The 26735-nt window shown below is 42.6% G+C and overlaps 1 protein-coding gene and 1 long non-coding RNA gene across 4 annotated transcripts in view; one reads left to right on the top strand and one right to left on the bottom strand.

Moving 5' to 3' along the window:
• Positions 1-1893: 1893 nt before the first annotated feature.
• LOC123286045 (uncharacterized) lies at positions 1894-25798 on the top strand. 2 transcript variants are annotated; one of them, XR_011503200.1, is made up of 4 exons: positions 1894-2124; positions 2629-2922; positions 25092-25263; positions 25663-25798. It is a non-coding gene; the product is annotated as an uncharacterized lncRNA (long non-coding RNA). The 2 variants fall into 2 exon arrangements; XR_006528251.2 differs by lacking the exons at positions 25092-25263; positions 25663-25798 and adding an exon at positions 3517-4718.
• Positions 22253-26735, bottom strand: part of LMLN (leishmanolysin like peptidase) — a 75083-nt gene continuing 70600 nt past the window's right edge. For both annotated transcript variants that reach the window (XM_044771414.2, XM_044771411.2), the window contains exon 17: positions 22253-25959. In XM_044771414.2, coding sequence (XP_044627349.1) covers positions 25859-25959 — 101 coding nt within the window. In that variant the 3' untranslated portion in view covers positions 22253-25858. The remainder of the gene's footprint in view (positions 25960-26735) is intronic.

Raw genomic sequence — 26735 nt, forward strand, 5'->3', positions numbered from 1 at the left:
CCACAAACATACACTATTTTCCCCTTTTATAAACACATCTACTTCCCAATGTCGTAAATATTTAGCTATAAGGATGTGTCTTGCAGTAATCTTTTTTTTTCTTTTTGGTGAGGAAGATTGTCCTTGAGCTAACATTGTGCCAATCTTTCTCTACTTTATATCTGGGATGTTGCCACAGTGTGACTTGATGAGCGGTGTGTGGGTCCGCGCCTAGGATCCAAACCCGCAACCCCAGGAAGCCAAAGTGGAGCGCATGAACTTAATCACTACACCACTGGCCAGCCCCACAGTAATCTTTTTAATAGTTAAAAAACATGAAATAATCTCAATATTCACTAATAGAATATTGATTACACTAGTTAACATATCTCCATCAAATAAAATAAGTACCATGTAACCCTTAAGTAAGTTTTGTAGCAGGTTACCCAGTGACTTAGAAAGATATTTATACTATATTAAGTGGAAATAATCTTTCAAGTGTATTTTTATTTTCTTCTTTTTACTTGTTCAACTTGAAAGTTCTATTCATCATGCATTACTTAAAAAATTTTTTTATTGTGGTAAAATAAACATAACATAGAATTTACCATTTTTAAGTGTACAGGTCAGTGGCGTTAAGCACATTCACATTGTTGTGCAACCATCACCACCATCCATCTCTAGGACTTTTCATCACCCCATACAGAAACTCTGTACCCATTCAATAACAACTCTCCATTGCTGCCTTCCCCAGCCCCTGGTAACCACTGTTCTACTTTCCGTCTCTATGAATTTGACTTCTCTAGGTACCTCATATAAATAGAATCATACCATATTGTCCTTTCGTGACCAGCTTAGCACAATGTCCTCAAGGTTCAGCCGTGTTGGAGCATGTTTGTGATGCCACTTTAATTAGTGATCCCACTAAATGCAAAGCCACTTAGAACAAGCCTCATATTTGTGAGACGTTTGCATGTTTGTAACCATGAATTACAAAGCCAAAGGCGAGCCTGGAGGACCAAGACTGAAGCAATTTTGGGGGCTGAGTTTCGGGGGAGTGACATGGCAGAAGGCAGGTTAGTTTAGGCTGGAGAAATTACATATGTGAGGACTGGAAAGTGGAGACCCACACAGCACATGTAGTGACAAGAAGCCAATTCACCTGGGTAACCTCAACACCTGAGCAGGGCATTATTGAGAAAAACAGAGTTAGATGATGTTATGGCCTGAAGGTTTGTGTCCCCCAAAATTCATATGTTGAAATCCTAATGCCCAATGTGATGGTAGCAGGAGGTGGGGCTTTAGGAGGTGCTGGGGTCCTGGGGGTGGAGCCCTCATGGATGGGACTAGTGCTCTTATAAACGAGACCCCAGAGAAATCCTTCATCCTTCGCCATGTGAGGACACAAAGAGAAGTCTGTGAACCAGAAGAGGGCCCTCGGCCAACCATGCTGGCACATGATCTCAGACTTCCAGACTCCAGAACTATGAGAAATAAATTTCTGTTGTTTAGAAGCTGCCCAGCCTGTGGTATTTTGCTACAGTTGCCTGAACGGACTAAGACAAAAGATAAAGGCAAAGACTGAGAGGCCAAAAGTACATATAAATATTTCAACATAAAAAGTGACGCAATTTCAAGCCAGAGGGAATTGAAGCTGAGATGGGACATGTTCAAACTGATGTTAAGAGAATGAGGCACTGCTGATTGGCGTAGTTCGGAGAGCAGGGGGCTGGGGCAGGCGTGCAGAGGAGGCACAGCCTTTCAAGTTGGGTTCAGACGTGCGCGAACTTGCCCTAGGAGGCTGCTTGATGCACCCGCCCTGTCTCCTGCCAATCAGGACTTGCTGTGTAAATTGCATGCCTATTTGAGAGAAGGAAACTGAATGCAACTGAGGAAACTGTCCAGAAAACAGGCAGACGGCAGTTGGCGGAGGTCAGGATGAAGTATCATTTGGAGGGCTGACCTGGAGGCGGGGCAGAGAGAGCCGTTTCTCAAGACGTTTGTCTGGAGTTCAGGGGCTCCCAGGTTTCACTCTGGCCTGAACCAAAAGATAGAGGCTGGAGAATTCAGGAGAACCTTGCTTCCTGGCGGTCCTTGCAGGGGGTGGGAGCACAGGCCGGCCCAGGAGAGATGTTCACCTACCTGGTGAGTCAGCTGTGAGCATCGACTGGCATCAGGAGGCTGGGGTGGGAGCTCAGCCACCCTGTCTTGCTTTGGGTCTTTGATATCTTCTTCACTGTTGTGCAGAATCACACAGTAAAGGAGTCGAAGGAGCTGAATACAGACAAGAGGAATGGCTGGTTTTTAAAAGAGCCATGTGGGGACAATGAAGAGCCACCAAAATTGGGGCCAGTAGGAAGCTGTCCTTTTGTTTTATCCCAGCAAGCACAAGGATATAACTCTGGGCCAGGGGAATAGCTATAGAAATGGATAGAAAAGGGCAGACCCATGAAGTGAGGCGAAGGGGAAAAAAAATCACAAGATTAACAAAAATATCTCAGAGGGTGAAGGCCTCTTCACCCTGAGGTGGAGGAAGCCACCTTGGGCCAACTTCCCACCTACAGAAAATGACTGCTTACATTTTTGAGGGCTACCTTCATATTAGGTGTTCTGATCGCTTTAAATCCAAGTCCTTTAATCCCCATCCAGAGTCCCATGGACATTATAGTCCAGTTTAGAGATGACGCAACCGAGGTTGAGCAGCTGCCTGAGGTCGCAGATGGCGAGCGGTGGCACCCGGATCAGAGCGCAGGCACGCTGCTCCGACGCTGGCATGTCAGCCATCAAGCAGTTCAACTTTCTCTTCAGTCTGAGCATTTCCAGAGCCCAACAGCCCTGTGGACTTCTGTTCCCATGACCCTTCATCTGTGGACTGAGTGAACACAGAGTCTGGAGGACGGAGCAAAGTATTTCTCTGTTCCTGTGCAGTTTCCTCTTGGATGGGTAGGCAACTCTTCCTTGTCCTCCATCCTTCTTTTTCTACCCTTCTCCCCATGTCCACCCTCAGGAGCCCGCCCAGCTGCATCCTCCCCCAACCCTCTGCGTCCAGGCCAGCAGGGCCCAGCGATCCCTGGTGTCTGAAACTACCAAGTCCCTGTGTCCTGATCCTCACATTCTTAAGAGCAGAAGGGCCGTTTAAAAGACAAGCCTCTGTCTTGCTAATATTGATTACCTTGGTTAGAAGCAAACTAAATAAGGACCCAAATGATCTGAAACCGGGGCTCTCCAAGCTGAAAATGAAAGCACTAGATACACCAAAGAAGTACACCATTATTTAAGGTAAGATGACGAGTTCAGGTCCCTGGTCGGCTTGGAGGATTATGAACTCTTCTTCGCCATCAGTAGCCTTAGGTTTCACGTCACTGGTGCTGGGAAGCCAGATTTCCAATAGATCCAAAATGGGTAGCAAATGCTTCCAGTGGGTCCGGGGCCATTCAACACCTGGTATGCGTGTGCTCGATGTTTCGCAAGCTGTTTCTTTAAGATTCTTAGAGAAGGGGACATGTTTTTCTGCTGAAATCCTTCTCCTCCCAGCAGGAATGAGAATGGAAGGAGCAAGTGGATGAGACGGAGACAGAGGACCCCAAACGGCTGTACCTCACCCTGCTAGCCGAAACTCGAATCCTCAAAATCTCCTTAGGTTCAGCAGAAATTCCTTTCCTATGGATCAAGTCTGCACTTTGAAACCCACAGAGAAGGGACCATCTCTTTCCAATGACAACCCTTAGGCATCTGTTCTAGAGGAGAAAACTCCCTATTTCCTCTATACATATGTTCATTCTAGGATGCCAGTTTCCAGGCCCCCATCATCCTGATCATTCTGCTCTGATTCACTCAAGCTTGCCAATATACTTTTTAAAATATGGCAGTAGGAATTGAAAGTGTTTTTCTCTTGGGAAAGAGTAGTTATGCTGCATATATAATGTCTGAACAAGGCAGAGGGAAAGAGAAATGATTTTAAGTGATTTTAAGGAAGTGAGCTTGTAGATTGGCAAGATGGTACTGAGGATGGCATTGGTGGTGTTGAAAACCTGGGCATAGTGCTTCAGATGCAAGATGACTTGGGGTTGGCTATGTTTCCTAGTGGGAAACAGGAAATACAGACCTGGAGAGAGAGTAAGAGATTAGGACCCAAGGTATAGTCTGGAAAGTCTTCAGCCTAGATGTAGACGGTGGTAGCTAACCCATTGAGGAAGGGAGAAACTCCCCTTTGTGGAGTGCCAGGATGACCGGGCTGTGCCAGATGTTTTTCTGGTGTTAATATCTAATCTTCACAATTTTGTATGGTAGAAATTACTGCCCTCATGAGGAGGATGAGGCCAATAAAGGTTAAGTAACTTGCCGAGCGCCACCCAAACACTAAGTGAAATGGCTGGGATTCCAACTCAGGTGAGTTCTCAGGGAGTGTGACGAAAGCCTCAAGAACGTGTTCCCAAACCAGTGGTGTCAACTGTGAATCACTGAGGAGCACTGGCACGTAAAGGTTTCCCAGGCGGTCTGTAGCCTGAGTGCAGATTTAGTGTTTATGAAATAAAGTCTACAGTTTGCTGGGAGGTCGGGTAGCCCAGAACTTAGTGGTTAGGGACACGGGCTTTAGAGAGACCTGGCTTCAAACTGTAGCTTTGCCCCTTGCTTGTTGCGTGTTCATGAGAAAATGTCTCCACCTTTCTACCCTTAGTTTCTTTGTCGATGACATGTTAATGATAGCAACTTTGTGGCATTGTTACAAGGACTGAATGAGATCATGTTTGTAGTGGGTCATATTCATATGTCTATGTGAGTAAAATGTATGTAAAGCATATTTATATATGAGGAGTGCTTAAGTAGTAAGCATTCCACAAAGGTTAGCTATTTCTTCCTGTGTAAATTATTCATTTGTCCCTGGCACTTGACATCAAGCCTCTTTTTAAAATGGAGAATGAGTATGGTGGATTGTAATGTGTCACCTTGGCTAGGTTCCGTTACTTTTCCCAAAATTCTTTTCCCTGTGTGTTTCAGGTTAGGCTGGTCCATGAGACATTCTTGTGGGAGACTGTGGGCTGAAGTGAGGCAACGGCCATTTTGTAGCTCTCGCACATTGTCATTTATTTGCTGGCTCACCTTACTGGTGTGAGGCAGCAGCCAGGCCTACAACTGCCCTCATCTTCCCCCGGCTCCTCCTCCAGCATCTCTGGCTTCTGGGCTAGGCACGTGTGTTTAGCAATCTGATGAAGGGTCCCAGCTTCTGCGGGACGTCAGTACCGTGAAAGTCAGAGGCAACAGGAATGACACAATTTCATTGCATCCTAGTGCGCCAGTTTGTGCTTGCTTTCTTCCCACTTCAGATGCAGCTTCTCTTCCCAACTGCCTGCCTCTGACTATAAATACCTCCTAGTTAGGGTTGCCAGATTTAGCAAATAAAAATACAGGATGCTCAGTCAAATGAAAGTGTCAGATAAATAATTTCCTGGTGTGTGTTCATCTGGAATTCAAATTTGACGGGGCATCCTGTTTTTTGGGTTTTGTTTGCTAATTCTGGCAACCCTAAGAGTGGGAGAGTAAGTGACTAGAGAAAGGTGAGATTGCTGGGCAGAACCCAGTTGAGGATAGTGACTGTGAGGGTAACGACACCAATAATACCCAGCTGAGTACTTTTCTTCAGCAGGGCTCAGCTGCCCCGGTGCAAGCAAGGCCTGGATAATCGGGTTCCTCCAGAGTTGGGGTTTTACCAGGTGGATGCTGGTAAGCAGCACGAGAGAGTTTACGGCAGTGGTTTGCAAAATTGCGTTTGCAACAGCGTCACATAGAGGACTCATTAGCACACAGATTGTAGGGCCCCATCCCTAGAGTTTTTGAATTTATTGGTCCAGGGCTGGGGGGTAGCAAGAATGTGCAATTTCTAATGAGTGCAGCTGATCCAAGGACCACATTTTGAGACCCACTGGAGTAGGCTGAAATGAGGGACCATGGGACCTAATGTAGAGAAGTGGGGGAGTCAGGATGGAGGAGGCTGATGGCACAGAGGGGATGAGAAAGGCAGTCCACGTCCCTTGCCTTCACGGTGAGCGGATGTGGTGCCACCTTCCCAGGCGTAGGTTGTTCTGCCCCTTCAATCTTTTCTCTCCTCTGTAGTAATTTTGGACTATGTAACACCCCGGTCCTTCCTCTAATACTGGCATCTGCTTCCCTTTTCATGGGGAAGTTTTTGAGAACTCTGGTGTCATGACACTGGTGTCCAGTCTGATCCATGAGAAGCTGGGCATTAAAGCAAACGCACTGACGGGGGCGACATCGCCACGAGGGTGCAGAGGTGATGGTAACAAGGCCCTGACTGGCAATAACTGCTCTGTGGAAAGCTTCCAAATTAACTAGTTTTTCTTCCCTCTGAGAAGGAGGTTAGGCGTTAGGAAATGGCAAAGAAGGAAAGCAGGGGGAAAGGAGAAAAGCAGCCAAGATCTTGGGTCCAGGTGAAGCTTTCCATTGCCCAGCCCTTTCTTGATTTTTAGTTAAGTCATAGAATAACACATTTTACCCAATTCTCCATGGAATATGGCCTTAAATGGAAAGGATCTTGACTTCATTAAGTGTATACAATATGTCAGATGCTGAACTGGGTACTTTACATGTGAAATAGATATGCAAAATGTTCCATTTATTTTTATGAGCGTAATTTTTTTCTTTATATTTTTATGTATCTTACAAATTTTCTACAAGTATGATTTTCTTTTATTTTTAACCTTTTATTTTAAAATAACCTCAAATGTACAGAAGAGTTGCAAAGATAGTACAGACAAATCCCATATATTCCCTTTACTGAGACATCTCACATAACCATGGTACATTTGTCAAAACTAAGAAGCTAACATTGGTTAATTGACTAAATTATTATTCACTAACCTACAGACTGTGTTCAGATTTCACCAGTTTCCCCTTTAATATTCTTTTTGTGTTCCAAGATCCAATCGAGAATAACACACAGCCTTTAGTGAATTTCTTTTATATGTAATTAAAAAAAAAAACTTATGGGGGCTGGCACTGGGGCCTAGTGGTGTGCTCCATTTCAGTGGCCTGGGTTCAGTTTCCAGGCGCAGACCTATACCACTCGTTGGTGATCATGCTTTGGCGGCAACCCACATACAAAATAGAGGAAGATTGGCACAGATGTTCACTCAGGGTGAATCTTCCTCAGGAAAAAAAAATGGAAAAAAAACACCCTTTAAAAATAGCATAAGCTTTCTCCCATCATACCAGTGCATTCCTTGCAGTTTCAGGAAGAGAATAAAGAGGAAAGTATTTGCTGACCATGGAGTACAGGAGACAGATGGGGATAGACATTTCTCTTTGGTAGCTCCAGAAAGGAGGTGGGAGAAAATAACTACTTTTAAATAACTGTCATAAAGAATCCTCATAAAGACTAATAACGTGGAAAAATATTTATGACCATAATGTTGGGTGAGAAAAAGAGAATAACGACTTTTGGTTTCAAGATGTAAAACTAGGCAGATACCTTTTTTGAAATAAATATATTTTTTAAATTATGGAACAGTTTTAATATGTAAAAACATATATTTTTCAGTATGTTCATTCTTTGAGAAAGATAAAAAAATGTACGTGGGAAATTAAGCAGGAGTGATTAATGAGTGAGAAAGTGAGAAAGACATGTATGTCAGGGAGAGAGACAGAGACAGAGACAGAGATAGGGAGGAAGAAGACAGAGCCCGAAGGGGGAAGACAGAAAGCCCGACCTAGAGGCAAGAAGAACGAGCACCAAGTACCAAGTTCAGGCGCTAGACTTCTGAGCAGACCTCCATTAAGGGATCATTTTGTTAGGTAAGAACCAATGAAGAAGAAGGGAGCGAATATGAAAAGCAAAAGCTTAGACGCTTACTTGAGTGAAATAAGATCCCAGACAGAGATCTGTAGGAAGAGAGATGAGAGGGGAAGGGAAACGGGGTGTGTGTATGTGTGGGGGGCAGTGAACATGGAAAGAGCGGGCGCACACGCAAACACAGAATGTATGAAGAGAAAAGCAAAACCCAAGCAGAGACCACTGCACGGAGGTGAGAAAAGTACAAGTCCACAAAGGCAAGGAAAGCGAAAGGACGACTGCCTGAGAGAGTCATCCCAGAGCGACTGAGGGATGAAGGAGCGGGGAGGCGTCGGGAGCCATGGGGAAGGTGAACAGTAATCTTGTCGTCCTGACTGTGTGTTCCGGAAGTGTCTGATAACGTACTCATCCTGTATCCTACTCAGAAGTGCGCTATAGAGAACAAAATCCCCAAAGTGAGGGTGTCTGGGTGTACATGTGCCTGGGTAATTTTTGATTGTCTGCTTTATTACTCAGGCTCTTTCTCTTCTTGCGTGTCTCATTTTCAATGGCCTGGCGAGATAGTGAGGGGCATCCCCAACGTCAGCATCGTCATCTCAGGGATAACACAGTAGTGACAGTAACAGCTATTATATGCCAGACCCTGTGCGAGGTGTTTCACATACATCATCTCAATCTTTTCTTCCTTTCGCATCCCTCTGAGATCGGTAAACTATCCTTTTCCAGATGAGGCTACTCGCCAGCAATGGGGTGAGAAGCAAGTGCCCTCCCGACTTCCTCTCACCCACCCAACATGAACCTCCGGGCCTAAGCTCTGGATTTGTCTCTTTATGATTCTATTTCTGAAGTCAGGAAGGGACGTTTCCACCTGGAGGTACACGGGAAGGCTGGTCTGGAAAGCCAGGAAATGTGAGGTTGGGAAGGAGGGAGGACACAGAGAAGCGGAGATTATTAATCCCACCCCAAATTTACTTTGATTTTCCACGATCTTCTCTCGGGTGTATAAGCAAGGAGAAAGGGAAGGTCTTTAAGAAACGGATCCAAACTCCCTACCTTGAACTCACTGTGGTAAAAGGCTGTGGCGCAGTGGAACTCTGGGGTGCAGAGGTGAAGCAGAGAGGGGTGTTGGGGACATTCGGGCAGGGCTGAGGAGCTCCTGGAAGAGGGAAGCTCTGAAAGCAAACGTCAGTGACAGGCAAGGGGTTCCTATTCCTAATACATGCAGTGCACCTGCAAATCAGTAAGAAAAAGACAAATGACTCTACTGGAAAACGGTCAAAGGAGCTGAACATGCAAGTGTTAGAAGAAGAAATACAGGTGATGAACAAACATATGAAAAAGGTCAATCTCATAGGCAGTGAAAGAATCGCAAATCAATAGAGCAAATCACCTATTATTTGGCAAAGAAAATTTTAAATAACATCCAATGTTGGTGATTGTGTGGAGAAAATAAGAAATCGACTCCACTAGAGGGCAGGTTGCCTGTATGAATTCACGTTCAGTTTCACTGTTTGTTTTTGTTGCGGTAGGGTATACATAAAGTTTACCATTCAAGCCTTTTAAGTGTGCAGTTCCGTGGTGTTGAGTACATTCACTCAGCACCATCCATCTCCAGAACTTTTTCTGTCATCTCAAACTGAAACTCTGTACCCGATAAGCAATCTCTCCATTTTCCCCTGTATTCATATTTTAATAGGATTTATGATTTTGTTTCAGTAATTGCACTTCTAAGAATTTATCCTAAGGAGGGGCTGGCCCTGTGGCCGAATGGTTAAGTTCGTGCGCTCCGCCTGCGCGGCTCAGGGTTTCACCGGTTTGGATCCTGGGCGCGGACATGGCACTGCTCATCAGGCCAGGCTGAGGCGGCGTCCCACATGCCACAACTAGAAGGACCCACAACTAAAATATACAGCTATTCACTGGGGGGATTTGGGGAGAAAAAATAAGAAGAAGATTGGCAACAGCTGTTAGCTCGGGTGCCCATCTTTAAAAAACAAAAAAAGAATTTATCCTAAGGAGATAGATAATCAGAGAAATGTGAAAAACGTATATGTATGAGGACGTTCCCAGCAGAAACAACCTACATATCCATCAATACGGAGGCGGTAAAATAAATTATGCCAATCTGGTACAATGCCCACAGTGCAGTCATTAAAAATTATGATGTTGATTATGTACAATATCAAGAAAACATGTCCATGATATATTTAATGAAGGACAAAGATGATAAAAATGCGTTGTCATGACCCCATTACATGAAACTGTGTTAATGTGTGTGTCTGCTGCACTTCATTTCTAGAGAAAAATCAATACTCAGATCCTCAGTTGAGACAATGTCTTAACTTGATTGAGAAATATATTGTCCCTTGCATAGATGAGTGAAATTTCCAAATTTATTTGGCTATGCAAGGTGGAATGTCTTACCTGTTTGTCTTCTGAAATACAATCAGAAATAACATCTACTTCTGAAGAAATATGATCAGGGTTTATATTAGATTAGTTGACTAGAAATATTCCCCCTTCTCTCCATCTAATGTTGCAATTGGAATTTGAGTGAGTTGTAATAGATTGCGATGTTGCAATATTCTTTCACGTGCATGGGTTATATTGTCTTTAATTGACTTAGAATGCACTTCTTCCCACACTGGGTACAGCATAACCAGGAATATACCATTTCTTGCTTTCACAGTAATACCTGCCTCTAATGGCAACAAATCATATCTTTCTAGGTGGGAATGTGATAGTTTTGTTGAAAAGGGCTGACTACCTCTGTTCAATAAACGAGATATATACTGCTTTTTTTAAGGAAATTCCAAATAGGCTGGAGTTTTGTAAAATCTTGGTCCATTTGTGGCTATCTAAGGCCATAGTCGGTTTGAATCATTTCCCAGGCGTACTCTATGAATACTGTCTCTTCTATGCATTTTATGAATAGTAGGCACACTTTTAATTCTATACTATCAATGAAAATTTTACTTGAAAGTGAAGATGTCTTTTGTTATGTTTTTAAGGTATAGGATAAAGTTCCAATATATTTATATGTAAATTGTGTGTGAATGAAAATAGATCAAATCATGTACATTTGGAAAGCTTAGTACTTATTTTTTTCATTAAATGTAATAAAACTTTTAAACTACATCGATATGCCCTTTTTGAGCAAAACTATTAAACATAACAATAAAATAAAAACTTAAAAAATTTTAAAAGTAGTTGACAAAAATAGGATCCCATGACCTCATTATATAAAGTTGTGGGGGTGTGTATATGCATACATGTGTGTGGATGTGTACACATAGATACAAATATGCAGAGGGATATTCGGCAAATTAACAGTGACTTTTTAGAGTGGTGAAGTTTTTCTTTCCTTTATTCTTTCCTTAATTGTTTAAATTTTTACAATGAGCACTCTATTTTTATATTTGGGGGGAAATAACTTTCATTTTCATGGAAAGTGTGGCTCTGAGATTAAATGGCTTTTGAGGACTTCCCTGAAATCCCCAAATCTTTATAGCCATCACTCCGCCCACTTCCCCTTTCCTCCTCCCTAGAAGAACCCACCAGAATTCCTATTCACATCTCCTCCCTTGTTTGACTTAGTTTCGTAAGAGCCATGTACGCCTTCTACTTCCTCATCTTCTTGGTTTTCTCTCCCTTCTCCCTATTTATCTTTTCTGCCATGGTGGGTTCTAGAATGTTGAGACCCCACAGGTTGAATTGACCGATACCCTGGGCTGTCCTCTGCTGGGACTCAATGCTTTTACCAGAGTGTTCTCCAGGGAGCCAGTGGTTCTTTTCCACTTTCCTAGAGAGCTGTGGTGTGACTGACTTTATCATCGCTTCACACTGGTTGGGGCGGGGGTACAGGGTGGTGTGCAAAGTAGGCTTGTGGCTGAACACCTTTTGTGTCGAGAAAGGTGACAGCCTCCAGAGGAGGAAGGTCCTAGTGAAAACTGAGTCTCTGGATAGGTTAAGAGGACCACAGTTGTGTCCCTTGGTGGAGGTGTTTGGCTTAGCCATGAAATTCAGCATGGGCTCTCAGCCAAATTAGAGAGGACACTCACTTAATGGAAAATTTAATGTATTTTCTAGTCACTCATACATTTTTATGGAAATTGTATTGGGGAGACATTTTGCCAGCTGCAGATATTTGTGATCTGTTTCCATGATGCCATGGGGGTGCAGAGCACTGGGGAGAAGTGTCTCTTGAATACCAAGTAATGAGAAAACCAGTGCATACTTCATAGTGACGATGGTTTGCATATCTTGGCCGACTGGGCCACAGTATGCCTTGACCAAAGACAGGCAGTCTCAACACCAACCTCAGACTCCTCCAAGAGCTGGATCTGCAGGCTCCACCTCTGCCAGGACCATGGACGGAAGGAAGAAGCGAAGCTCTCTTTACGTTCATAGGGATAAAGGAGAATGCTCTCTTTCAATAACTGAAATGTGTATTGGCCACCTCTCCATATGCTGCGGAGAAAAGAATGACAGCCACCCGCCTTCAGTATTGCTCACAGCACAGAGAGGAAGACAAACTACCAAACATTTAATTACCATACTCTTCACGGGAGCAGAGAAGGAGAAGCCCCCTCCCACACCGAGGCATGGAGAGCGAAGGCCAAGGGAAGGCTTTCTGGAAGACGTGATGCCTGGGCTGAGACTTGAGGTGGAGCCGAATTCGTCCAGGTATGGGCTCAAATGGGGAGTAAGGGCCTGCTCCCTCCCCCTGTTCTAATAGTGCTTCTAAGTATTTAACTATTAATTACTACAACCTTATTACATATGTACACGGTAGCCCATATTTGCATATAAATTTCTGAATGCACTAAACCCCACAATTTCAATTTGGCTACAGGACGGAAAGCTCTTTCCTGTGGTTTTGATCTGAGGTCATTTGCTGATGGACGTCCTTACAGTGAAGGTTCTGCGTATGAATTTGGCTCCGCCATCTAGATTCCCTCAGGCCAGGAAGGCAGAGGCGAGGCAGAGGGCTTCTTCTTGCTGCGCGGCCGTTTCCTGCAAGAAGCACATCATGGAGACGTGAGGCTTCCTCCAGCAATATTCAAGAGCCTGGGCACCAGCGTTGAGGGCGTAAGTCAGGAGAAAGTTGCTGCAGTTGCAGGAGCAGCTTCCTGAGTCTCCTCTTCCTCTCCTCGTGGAGGAGACAGCAGCTCCCCTGGCGGCAAGCTCTACAGGTTTATTCTGGAAGACATTCTCACAGGACCAGCACAGAACCCTCTCCTCCAGCCTTTCCAAGTGTATTGTAAACACCTCATTCCTGTATTAAATCACCCTCAGCTTAAGAAAGTGGATTCTGCTTCCTGTAAGTGAACACTGACTAATAAATCTTTTTTTTAAAGATTGTCCCTGAGCTAACATCTGTTGCCAATCTTCTTTTTTTTTTTTCTTCTTCTTCTTCTTCCCAAAGCCCCCGAGTTCATAGTTGTATATTCTAGTTGTGGGTCCTTCTAGTTGAACAAATGGGACACCACCGCAGCATGGTATGATGAGAGGTGCTAGGTCCGTGCCCAGGATCCAAACCAGTGAAATGCTGGGCTGCTGAAGTGGAGTGCACAAACTTCATCACTCGGGCACGGGGCTGGCCCCTGACTAATAAATCTTTAATGAACATTTTCTCTATTTTAGAATGGAGGCTATTAACTCCATTGAGAGAAAGATAATTTTTTTAGACCTACAATTTATTGAGCATTTATAATTTTCATTTTATAGATAAATGTTACCAAACCAGGTTCATTCCGTCTGCCGCATGAAATGCCGATCACCATGGTGACCAGTTTGCAGCAGAGAAAGGGTTTATTCACAAGACAGCCAAGTAAGGAAATGGGAGAACAAATTTCAAATTCGCTTCTCCAAAAATGGGGATTAGGCTGGGCCAGCCAGGTGGTGCAGTGGTTAAGTTTGCATGTTCTGCTTCAGCAGCCTGGTGTTTGCCAGTTCGGATCCCAGGTGTGGACCTATTCACCACTTGTCAAGCCATGCTGTGGCAGGTGTCTCATATATAAAGTAGAAGAAGATGGGCATGGATGTTAGCTCAGGGCCAGTCTTCCTCAGCAAAAAGAGGAAGACTGGTGACAGATGTTAGCTCCAGGCTAATCTTCCTCAAACAAAAAAGAAAATAGGGATTAGGGATGTTTATAGGAAAAGAGGGCAGCATAGTCTGAAGTGTGTGAATAAATGACTGGAGGTGAAGAGAAGTGCGGTAACTGATGATCTGCAAAAGCGTAGTCAAGCTTCATGGCTCTTCATAGGACGCACGTTCACAAAATGGTGGCATTAGCATGATCTGAGGGTGGCGTTTTTGGCCCCATCGCGTCAAAGGGTCACCTATCAGTCATCCGCACAGGCCCAGTTAATGGGTTGGTGGTCTTAAGCAGCCTGAACTGGACAACGAGTCCACTCTCAGTTCCTGAAGAACTTAAGCACCCGTTGCCATGGTGACCCAAGAGCCAGAGATGTTATCTACAGGGCGGGCTTTAGTAATGCATTATCCAGCTACAGCCACAGACAGACAACGGAGTATAGTTAAAGTAAGTCGGCCCCCAGTTTCATAAGGACTCTGAGTCACAGACTGTACAATTTACCCAGGTCTCAAAGCCAGTAGTGTTGGAACCCAGATCTCTCTGCTGCCAAAGGCTTTGCTCTTATTTAGCACCTTCTGTTGACTCCCAAAATTCACATACACATTGCTTCACACACACAGTCTCCTCTGCGTTGGTGGATGGTGTGTTCAAACTGTCTTCTTTCCTTTTCAGGTTTTCTTTGTTTGTCGCTGTTTACCAAATATGCCATGAGGGGAAGTCAGCTAGGCATTCAGAGCAGGCCTGAAAAACCACCCAGTACGTGGCAGGGGGTAATTCACAGGGTCAGCCCTTTAACCCACTTAACCACTAATACGGGGAGCCAGGGCAGAGCTGAAGCATGCAGCCCCATAGGATGAGGCCAATCTGAAAGGCACACTGTCTTTTTTTTTTTTTTATTGAGTTTATGATAGGTTACAATCTTGTGAAATTTCAGTTGTACATTATTGTTTGTCAGTCGTGTTGTAGGTGCACCCCTTCACCCTCTGTGCCCACCCCCCACCCCGCCTTTCCCTTGACAGCCACTAATCTGTTCTCTTTGTCCACATGTTTAAATTCCTCATATGAGTGGAGTCATACAGAGATTGTCCTTCTCTATCTGGCTTATTTCACTTAAGATAATTTCCTCAAGGTCCATCCGTGTTGTTGTGAATGGGATGATTTTATTCTTTTTTATGGCTGAGTAATATCCCATTGTATATATATACCATATCTTCTTTATCCAATCATCAGCTGATGGGCACTTAGGTTGCTTCCACGTCTTGGCTACTGTGAATAATGCTGCAGTGAACATAGGGGTGCATGGGACTTTTGGAATTGCTGATTTCAAGTTTTTCGGATAGATACCCAGTAGTGGGATGGCTGGGTCATACGGTATTTCTATTTTTAATTTTTTGAGAAATCTCCATACTGCTTTCCATAGTGGCTGCACCAGTTTGCATTCCCACCAGCAGTGTATGAGGCATCCTTTTTCTCCACAACCTCTCCAACACTTGTTACTTTTTGTTTTGGTTATTTTTGCCATTCTAATAGGTGTAAGGTGATATCTTAGTGTAGTTTTGATTTGCATTTCCCTGATGATCAGTGATGATGAGCATCTTTTCATGTGCCTATTGGCCATCCATATGTCTTCTTTGGAGAAATGTCTGTTCCTCTCCTCTGCCCATTTTTTGATCAGGTTGTTTGAGTTGTTTTTGTTGAGTTGAAGCCACACTGTCTTTTTAGTGATGAGAAAGGTCTATGTGAACCTGGAGAGAGGAGGGATAGTTTCTGGGAAGAAGTGAGTTTCGGATTTTTGTGTTTGAATTCTTTTTGGCACTGAGCCACTTTGCTTTCTTTTCCAGGGAAATGTCTTCCTTGGCCCTTCAAAAATCTGTTCCTGGGGCCAGCCCCGTGGTGCAGTGGTTAAGTTCGCACATTCGGCTTCAGTGGCCCAGGGTTTGCCAGGTGCGGACCTACCCACTGTTTAGCAAGCCATGCTGTGGTAGGCGTCCCACATATAAAGTAGAGGAAGATGGGCAGGGATGTTAGCTCAGGGCCAGTCTTCCTCAGCAAAAAGAGGAGAGTTGGCAGCAGATGTTAGTGCAGGGCTAATATTTCTCAAAAAAAAACAAAACAAAACAACAACAAATCTGTTCCTGCTGGTTTAGTAAATGACACTAGACTTGAACTACTTGGAAAAATTGAAGTCTGAATCCTTCCACAGGCTAAACATCAAAATTAATTCCTGCTGAGTTAAAGAATAAAATGTAAAAATTAAAAGAACCAGAATAAGATATACGTGAATAATTATACTGGAAATAACATAAATGTCCATCAGTAGGGGAGAGGCTCAATAGATGATGTCATATCCATAAAGAAGTATACAAACTATGAGGTAAATCTAAGATTACTGACTTGGAAAGATGACTGTGCTGAACCTGTAAGCAATAAATACAAGGTACCAAACAGTATGTGTCATGTGATACCATTTTCATTTTTAATATTGTATACCTAATCCTATATTTATGTGTGGATATAATAGTAAAGTCTGAAAGGATATGTACCAAGCTGGGGCCCTCTAGGTTACCTCTAGAGGGATAGAAATGGAGGGCCAGAGGAAGTAGGAGTATTTTTGTAACCACAGGACCAGGAACAGAATTTGCTTCTCCAAAACATGTCTCTTTGGCATGAGGGCTATTTTGAGCTGATGATTGTTTAAAAACTAGCAGATACAGGAAAAGCTCTTAAAACCTAGTGGAAGTTTCCCTTTTGTAAAAGAAATTTACACTTATAAGAGAAATCTTCATTTGTAGGAGTGCCTCCCTCTCTGTGCCAGGAAGGGGAGGATGACTCTAAATCTCTAGAAACTCTTATCGATGGAGAAGGCAAGGACTTAAATCTACATAACAACTTTACCCTTGTTTACTGTGCTTTTCCCAGTAACCTCCCATAACTGACCCTATCTTCACAACAGGATGTTAAAGCTATTTTTCAGGGGGTGGTGAGCCAGCCAGGAGCATGCACAGAAGAGAAAGTTTTGATCTGCCAATTGAAACTCATCCTGCCAGTGCTTCTGCATACTGGCGGGCCCTCCCTGATCCCTTAAACCTTACGCCATACCTTGGACGAAGGAGACAGATTTGCAAGCTTGTCCTTCTGTCTTCCTGCCAATTGATTATGCAACAAAGCCTTCCTTCTTTCAAAGACCGCTGTGCCACGCTGTGGGCTTCTGTGCGTATTGGGTGGTGAGCCCTTGCTCAGTAACATTTTTACTTTTTTTTTATATAATATTTTAAGAGTGGTAGAATGATAAAATATTTCTATTCTTGTGTTCAGTCTTTCCAAAGAAAGAAAGTGAAAAAAATATATATTAGGGGTGAGAAGGTCTTCTAAACATAACACCAAAGACAAAAACCAGAGCATATTATTTAAAAATTCAAAACTTCCATCTAACAAATGACAAATGTGTACAAAGAATTTGCAAAATAGAAGACCGTGGTAGATACTGGGGGTTAGCTGACTCCACCTCCAGCCCTCCTTCCTTCTGTTTGTAGACGGTGTAAAGCTTAAAACCACATGCCTGAGACTCTCTTGCAGCTAGGATTCTGGATGTCAATTAGGTTCTGTCAGTTAGATGCACTCTCACAATATTTAGAAGGCAGATGTGAAGCAGAGCCCATCTTTCTGCTGCTGTTGCTATTAGCAACCAAGATTCTGGAGACCTAAGTGTTTAGAGGCAGCTTCAGCCATACCCAGAGTTCCAGTGTCTAATCATCAGCTTTGTGGATGTGGAGAAGCAGCTGCGGGCTCAGGAAAGATACACCACAGAAAAGTAAAAACACAGAAAAGAGAGTGTAGGGGAGGAAGACATTTCCTCTACCTGCTGTGGGTTCTTCTGACTGGAGAACAAATTAAATTCACATGGGACAGAATAACAGGAGAAAATTAAACAAAGTTTTATAACATGTATACATGGGAGAGGCTCAGGCAAGCTGTGCTAGCCAAAACGGCTGAAGCCCCGACCTTAAATATCATCTTCAGCTAAAGACAAAGGAGGATGTTGGGGGTGGAGGGGGAGTAGATCATGGGAGATTACCACACAAGTACAGTGAACAAATGCAGATTTAAGTCCTTGCCTTTGGCATTGATTAAGAGTTTCTAGAGATAAGGTCACCTGCCCCAATTCTTCCTGGTACAGAGAGGGAGACGCCTTTACAGATGGAGATTTCCTTTACAATGTAAATGTCTCTTAACAAAGGGTAAGTAAATTCTACTCCTCAGAGCCTCCTTTCCTATCTGCAGTTTATTAAAAGTAACCAGCCTAAAATAATCCTCATGCCAAAGAGACATATCTTGGGGTGGCCAATTCCTGTCCCCAACAAGAGCAAAAATGAAAAGAGCAGAGGGGTCAATAGACACTGCTGAAAATACCACAAAGGACACAATGGGCAGAAATGAGAAAAAGACAATGAAAGAAAGAATTAAGGATTAAAGAAAGTTACAGTAATTGAAGATAAGCTTATACATAATTGGCATTCCTAAAGAGGAAAATTTAAAACAGGAAATAAAGATAAAATTCAAAAGAACTTATTTGAAATAAAAGAAGACTCGAATCTATGGACTGAAAGGGCACTAAGTGTCTTCCAGGGAAAATGAACCCAGAACAGTTACCACCAAAACCTCTTTTTGCAAAAGCTTAAACTTTCAGTGCTCTTCAGATCTCAAACCCCATTCATGACAGACAATGGTGACTTTGCTTCCAGAGCCAGGAAATCAGCTTCCAGCCGCCAAACCTAACAAATGTGCTCCTGCTTCCCTCCGTGTCCTATCTCACAGTGGATGGGGCGGGTCTTGCCCCAGGCTCTGGTCCCAGCCTTAATCTTCTCAGAGCCTGGCTGTACTGGGCATCTCAGTCTCATATCTTCAGCCTCGCTCTCTCCACTAGTTCTCATCAGCATGCTATACATTTTATCCCATTAATTCAAGTCTGTACTTACTGTAAGTGCTTGTTTAATTGTCCCCTCCTTCACTGGCTCCAGGACAAAGACCACGTCTGTCAGTTTCTTGTGTTCCCATGGCCCAGTAGAGTGCCTGACAGAGTTGGTGCTAAATACACATTGAATATACTAAGTACTCAACAAATACTTTTCCAGTGTTAAATCACTAGATTCAGTGAGTATCTCCACTGTGCTAAGTGTCAGAAGACACTCCCAGTGCACTTAAACCTGGGAGTCAAGAAGGAAAGGCAGCCACCCCCCACCCCCACCCCATCCAGCAGGACGTGGTCTGGTCATTCTCCGTGCACACTCTTGTTCCTCTGGCCCTTCTGTTTCCCTCACTTTTGACTATCTTCTTCATACCCCATGCCTAGGCCTTCATTCTTCCCGTACTTAGGCTCACCTTCACTATCTGTTTCTGCCTCTGGACTACAGTTGTTTCTGTATCTATGCTTTTGGTTTATTTTTAGCATCTGATGGCCGCACCCAGGCAGGTGCCTGCCCACCCTGGAGCTGACCCGCTGTGTTCTTCAGCTCAACAGACTCTAGCCTGCTCATTTCTACCACCATGCCTCCTGGGCCGTGGTGCACAGGCAGCCACACCGGGCACTGTCATTCCCAACTCAGAAATTGAATGGTGGTACGGAAATTATAACACAGCAGGAGCAGGCTATAGAGGGAGAAGAGTTTCTGGTTTCTGCCAAATTAGTAAGTTGGTGAGGGCTCCTGGCTCCCTCCCTCCACATCAATCCTTGAGAAATGATGGAGAGGTAGGACTCCTCACCCCTCACTCCCGGCCCAGGCAACAAGAGCCAGTGGATATGTCGGGATACTTGGGAAAACTGGGCTGTTTTGAACGGGTGGTGGGGAGGCAGGAGGAGGAGTGGCCACAGCCTGGGGTGAAGGGAAGCTGGGATAACTGTGAGAGGATAAGTCAGAGAAAAATGGGGAAAAGCTCCTATCTGTGGGGATCTGGCACAGTGCACCGCTGGCACAGGGGGTCTGGGGCCAATCCACTGACTCACCTCGGCCAGTCAGAGCACTGACTCCCCTCACACATTTGACTTCTTCCTTTTTCTCCCCATTACGATGATACTTATCCCTAAGGGTTATTTAAAACTTATATAGCACTTACCGGTTCCCTCTTCACTCTTCTGTCAAACCTATGCAAGAAGCCCAGACTTTACACATTTTATTTACTTAGTAGTAAGCATAAAGCTTCACAACTAACCAAATCATTTTAGAACAGTGGCATAACCTGTTTTATTTAACCTCTGTTATGGTTCAAGTTGGATACATAAGAATACTGGAAACAAATATATTCTTTTAAATCAATAATTTGATGATAAAATTATTTTTTTAGAATTAAGAGCCCATTCCACTGGTCAATCCTAATGCCAGCAAAGATATGAGTGAGATGTATATATTACAATCAAGATTTGAGCTGTAACCTTAGAGCAATCTAAATCCACACCATCTTCCTGCCAAAGTCTTATTGAAGGCAATGAGGGGTGGTGTCTTGAGAACACTAGCCCAAGGCATGATTAGGCGGCCACGAAATCTTAATATATGGGATATTAGGGATTTTTCTTCTTTGAGAAAAGAAGCACCACAGCATTTGTAGAACATCAACGTCCATTGTGTCTACACTAATTATGAAACTGACAGAGAAATATATGATCAAAAGTATAAGACAAATTCCTGGACCAATTTTTCCAATGAGTAAGTCCACAAAGACATCATGATTTAGAGAATCAATTCATGATTCTCATAAAATAATAAGAGATTAGGATCTAATAATCTAATAAATGGGCATTCCCCAGTATAAGAAAGTTGGAGACAGATCGTGCTTTCCCTGAGAAGGGATGTGGTCTCAATGAGTTCAGGTCAAGAACCAGGAATGCTCTACGTTTGTGAACATTTCCTTAAATGGAAGGTTTAGACACATAGATTAAGTTCTTCCTGAATAGTGACATAGATCCACCTATGAAAGGACAGTGGGATGGCAGAAACTGAAGCATCTTAGATCAGCGAGACCCTCCTTTGAGCAGACATTGTCATTAGCAGCACAACTGTTGGGGATTGGGGCTGGACTGGCAAGATGTGCTGAGGCAGGCGACATTTGCTCTATTCTTCATGGCTATCTCACTTTCATTAAATTTTCCTGAGTCAAATACATCAAAACTTTCACTGTATACATACTCATGAACACTCCTATGTGGGCGCACTTGTGAAATCTCTTCCAATCAACCCATAACCCTCTGGAAATGTCATTAGGAGAGACCTAATGGGGAGGGAGGAAGTCAGGGGTGTTCAGATAGTGTGATTTTCAAATAAGACAATGTCAGACAGTTGTTAAGTCACTGAAGTTTTTGCTGAAACTCAAAAAACTGACTGTTAGTGGCACTGAGTGTTAAAGTGGCATTGAATCTAAGATACACTAATGTCTACAGGTAGAAAAAAAACATCTCTGTACATATAAAATGGGAAAGGTATCTGTCGTCTACCACAACATCAGATCACATATTTGGACTACTATCTCCAAATATGTCCAATTTTTTCCAAAGATTAAAGAATGAATTCTAGTGGGACACTAACAAAGCTGATTTAAATGAACCATCTATTTCAGCAAATCTACTGGAGAAGTTATGGACAAAGACAAGCCTATGTAATAATAACATCTACCAAATAAGCTATATTCTATCAACACACCAAAACATAGTGTAGACAAGGTAATATATGAGATGTAGACAGTTTTAACTTCAGTTTACTGTGCAAATAATACTGGGTTTATTCAACTAAGTAATTGATTGTATACAGTTTTAGCTACTTATATGAAATATTTAAAGCTTTAAAAAAATCTAAATTTATTATTAAGATTTCCCACAAAGATCTCAGCTCAGCAATTAGGTCACGTAGGCTACGTTCAATAATTTCACCAAGGGCTTGGCTCCATGCCACAGGGCAGAATGGCTCTAACAGCACATGGTAAAGGTACGTCCTGGATACACTCTCTCAAACTACATTCAGGTCATGAGCAAGGATCACTCTCCACGACTACAGCGCAGTCTACTTGACGCCACCGCGTAAAGTATGGTATTTGAATGCACCAGGGGGGTCATGTGATGAGACTCCTGGCCCACGGCATAGACTAAAGGGACTGGAAGAATCTTCAGCCTGAGGCGGCTGCCCTGAATTCTTTTAGTCTGCTCTCTTTCCTGCTTCACTATTTGAGGAGGGCTACTCCCTGTAGCTTTACATAAGACCTGTCCCCATTCTTTAAGTAGGACAATTTTACTCCATTTAAAATAAAGACTGAATTATGTTTCATATTCAACACCTCACCTTCCCCACAGGTTTTAAAAAAAATTGATGGTGTTAAGACAAGATGCAGATTAGTTTCCATTTTTATTAAAGTTACATTTTTCTAAGGAGTATATTACACTTAAAGTTCAATACCATAAATAAAGATTAGTTATTAAATCTTCTATTTTATTTATTAAAAACGTAAACATAAAAGAAAATAATTCACCACTCCCTTCCCAACCCTGACTAAATGGATCCAAAAGAAGGTCTTCCATTCAGGTAAGTTCTTTCTTCAGGATGAATAGCAGACTTGGTTTAAGTGTTAGTCCTCCCCAGCTGCAAGGACATGGCTCGAATGACTGGTGCCCACTATGAAACGGGTCTGTGGGGCTGTGACTGACGTCCACCTCCTCCTGCCAGGGCTACTCAAGCGCCCTCCGAGACGGGCTCTTCTCTTCATTCAGTGTTCAAGAACATGGACAGCGCTAAGACATCGAGCACAAGACACTGCGATGAACATGACGTGCAAGCTGGCCTCCTCCAGGAGGTGGGTCAGACAGAGCCAGTGGTGACCTAGCCATTCTGGAGGAGTATTAGCCGTGGAATATTAGAGCTGGAAAGATTCTGAGAAAGCATCAAGTCATTTTACAGATGGTCTTAATCAGGGAGTCTTCTAATATTGAAGAGAATGTTGATAAAATTTTATGCAGTCTCTGGTATACTTACTTATGTATCTTCCTAAAACTATTTAAACTTAATTAATTTATGTTTTATCTTCAAATATTGATAAAACTCTAAGCCAACGTATCAGGCTAAAACTAATTTTAAGCATAATTTATAACATTTTTAGAATGTCTATTTGGTCTTAACAAAAATAAGTATCCTTAAGAAAGAAGAAAGGGAAAGGATGTTTTCCAGGAGAATATTAGAGGGGTCTCTACTCAGAGGACCTAACTGCTAGCCAGTGTCTCTAAAGCTGCCAGCTCAAGTCTGCTGACATGGCTTTTGTTTCCTTCTTGTAAATTCTGTTCTTGAAAACCTGAGAGACAAATTCACTTGATAATTTTGACAATTGGGACCTTAATACTATCAAAATGAACCTAAGTCTGAACTGAAAACTGAGGTAGTCAGTTTTTATAAGCACTTGACCCTTTTTGAGTCAGAAAGGGTCTCCAGTCTCCTATCCCCAAACCAGCCCCTTCCCGGGCTCCCTCTCCGCTCACCTCACCTCCACCCTGGCTGCAGGCTGCTGGTCTCTTCCTCAGTGAACTAGTCCTGTTAACCTCAAGGGCGTCACCTGCCTCAGGATACCAACATTCAGGCTATTTCATGTTCTTCAGTTCTAAGCTGAATTCTAGCCCACTCAATTCTGCACGGAAATCTCGGATTTTAAAAGTCTTTGTTTTTAGAATATTGCTATATTCTAAGTGACTGAAACACGCCTCAAAGTTTCTTTCAGGTTCAGTGGCCCTCTAAATCTTCACTGAATATACTATGCAGAATCAGTGATAACCACTTTCGAGACTTGGTCAAGAGGAAGGAAGACACCAGCACAGTCAGCTACCCTCAGAAACTCAAGATTTCTTAACATCATACTTTATCAAGTTTCATATTCGTGCAGAGAAAACACTGGGCTACCAGATTCCAAGTTTAATAAATATATATAGAAAAAATGTCATCTATAATATTTTCTCCAGAAAGTCATTAGTGCAAATATATTTATATCAATAAAAAATAAAGCAAAAAATATATTTCAAGTATAAAAAGCACCATGCTCGGAAACAATGCTACCTAAATGGCATTACTGCACAACGTTCAAAATATAATTGAACCTATCACTGTGAATCTCAAATATATTATTAATCCATAGTATTTTTGGTGAAATTCTTTATACAACTTTACAAGATGATTCATAATCACAATAGGTATATAAGTTTAGATTTTTATAATTTTCTTTAAAAATATACTCTACACTTTTCTCTGACCTTGCACAATTTAAAGTTTGCATGACATGGGAGGAAAACCGAGCACTGGCCTGACACCATTACTACTAGCTTCTCTGTAGCTGAAGTTGGCCATGCTAGAGATTCCCGGCTTTTCACAACGGTAAATACCTCCAACTTAAAACCACATGCAAACAGGTATTTTAAATTGATGCATTAGAAAAAGGTGACTTTCCTTTATACTGGCGTTGCAGTTTTGCTCCAATGCCAAACAGTCAGTTGGAATTACTCCTCACTAATTATGCTGCTTGCTACTTAGCACAATTTCTTAAATGGAGTGCTCAATAACTATATGCTGAGTTAAAGGGCCAAACAATGAATGCACGAATGAATGAATGAATGAATAAATGCTTGTCCAAGGACCATGTTTATAATGCTAGAGGACTTTAGAGAGAAAAAACTGTGCATCACTTATCATTAAAGAATTTCTAACTGGAATTACTAAGCGGGGTTAGTATAAGCTCCGGCAGCAGAGCAGAATCGCTTCTGGGGCCCAGAGTCTGTGTAGTAACAGAAGGAGTGTCGAATGCAGGAGGTAAAGGACATCGCTTCCTTCTAAAGCAGAGGCAATCTTCTGACTTCTGTGAACTGTCATATGTTGTGTGGTAAAGTGGACCCTACTGGACAGACCCTACACCAAACCTACACTTTGCTATCAGTAAACAATTCAGACCATCTTGTTTTGCTTATATTCTTCTTCTTATATACAAAATAATTTTCAGATAGTAGAAATTCTTCTGTAACAATTTCTAAGCTCACTTGAAAGTAACTGCACACCTGTCTACACCAGAATTTCTTTTTATCTCCATTGGTCAAAAAGGAATAGTTCTGCTTTTGTCGGATTACAGTTGTCATAACTATTATCTGAAAAACATAAAATAGGTTTTCTTCTGTTTGCATGTCTTCAATGTCTTTACAGGGCAGAGAATCTTTCTCTCTCTGCGTCCACAGTTTTTCAAGTCATTATTAACTTAACGGAGAATATAGTTGGAAGCTGAGCACAGAAGAGCACTAAGCACAGACACAGGTGGAAGAGAGCTACCAGCACACAACGGTTCAGGGGTAATGGCCACACAGCTGGTTTGAAAAAGGTAAGCATGGTTACATCATAAGATTCAGCAAAACATAATTACAAAAAACTTTTTAGAACAATGACAACAATGATTTTAGGGTACCATGTATAGCCATTAAATTCAAAACAGGTACAACAGTGATGTAGAAATCCCAATTCAATTATTTTCTTGAAGTCAAAAGACAATCTATACTTTTGAGGACAGGATCCACAGCTTACAATCTTGCAATAATTAGCTGTTCTTTAAATTACTGCAGTGTTGATGAACTCCTTATCATTTTAGGTTAATGAAAATGCTGAGGTATGTAATCACTCCGAAAATGTCACTGATTATTTCCTTTTCAAAAGAAAACTTCAGGAAAGTTGTGTATCTTAAAAACTAAAGAGACTTGGTAACTTGGCATTCCCTCCTCTCCAGGCTCTGAGGCTGTTGGGCTGCTGAAGAGTGACTGTGGGGAAGCTCTGCTTCACGCTCTGATCGTGGTCAACACTGCCAAGCCGAAGTCAGGAATGCCACTTCCGCCGTCTTCATAGGCTCTCACTCACCCAGATTTTGTGCTTTGTTCAGAGGAACATGACACAAAGGAATGTCTTGAGAATCCACTTTTCCATTCCTAGTGCCATACACACAGAAGAAATCCAGCCAGCAGAGGAAATAGATTGCCCAGCAGAAGCCAGAGGGTGACCACCAGGCTAGAGGAACGGGAACAGAGATCTAGGGTTGAAAACAAAAAATTAAGTTTCTATAGACATTTGTGGAATAAATCATACTAACTAAACACTGACTCTCAAATAGTGGAGAGCAGAATCAAGAATGACTTCCTGAAACCCAGATATGCAAAGTCATTTTTTTATATTTATGGAAAAAGAACAAAATATTTAAGCAGGAAGAAAAGATGTATCTACCATATCAAGGTTAAAAAACAGCACCTCAAAAAATGAAAGAAGTGTCTTGGAGTAGTGTCCCAGCAAAGCTAAAGATGCTACACAGGAAAGTAAATTAGTATCTTGGCCATTCTGACATGGGATGTAGGACTCTCTCCTTCTATTCTTCCTTGTCCCTTCTAAGTAGGGTGACCATATAATTCATCACTCCAAATTAGGACATTTTGAGACAAGTGTTAAAATAAATTTCTAGTCCCAAGATGGAACCACTCCTGCCCATGGTGCTATGTCAGCAAACTGCAACTTAGTTACCTTTTGTGTTCCCGTAAATGCTCCATTTGACCAGAAACACATTATATCCAGACAGCCAATCTCCAACAGCCAAGCCAACTCTGGACTGTACAGTTATTTCCTTTTTCCTTGATCTTTCTAAATAAGGTCAGATACACAACCTCAGCCAATCAACTTAAGCCAAGTACTTCTTCCTTGTTTTCTGCTTGTAGCCATTTTCCCTTATTTTGTAGTTCTCTGGTCTCTTGAGAGTTCTCTGAACTTCACGAAGTGTGAAATAAAATTTGCTTAGATCAACTAAATTGTTCTCTGCTC

This window comes from Equus asinus, chromosome 5 (assembly GCF_041296235.1).
Source record: "Equus asinus isolate D_3611 breed Donkey chromosome 5, EquAss-T2T_v2, whole genome shotgun sequence".
Taxonomy (NCBI): domain Eukaryota; kingdom Metazoa; phylum Chordata; class Mammalia; order Perissodactyla; family Equidae; genus Equus; species Equus asinus.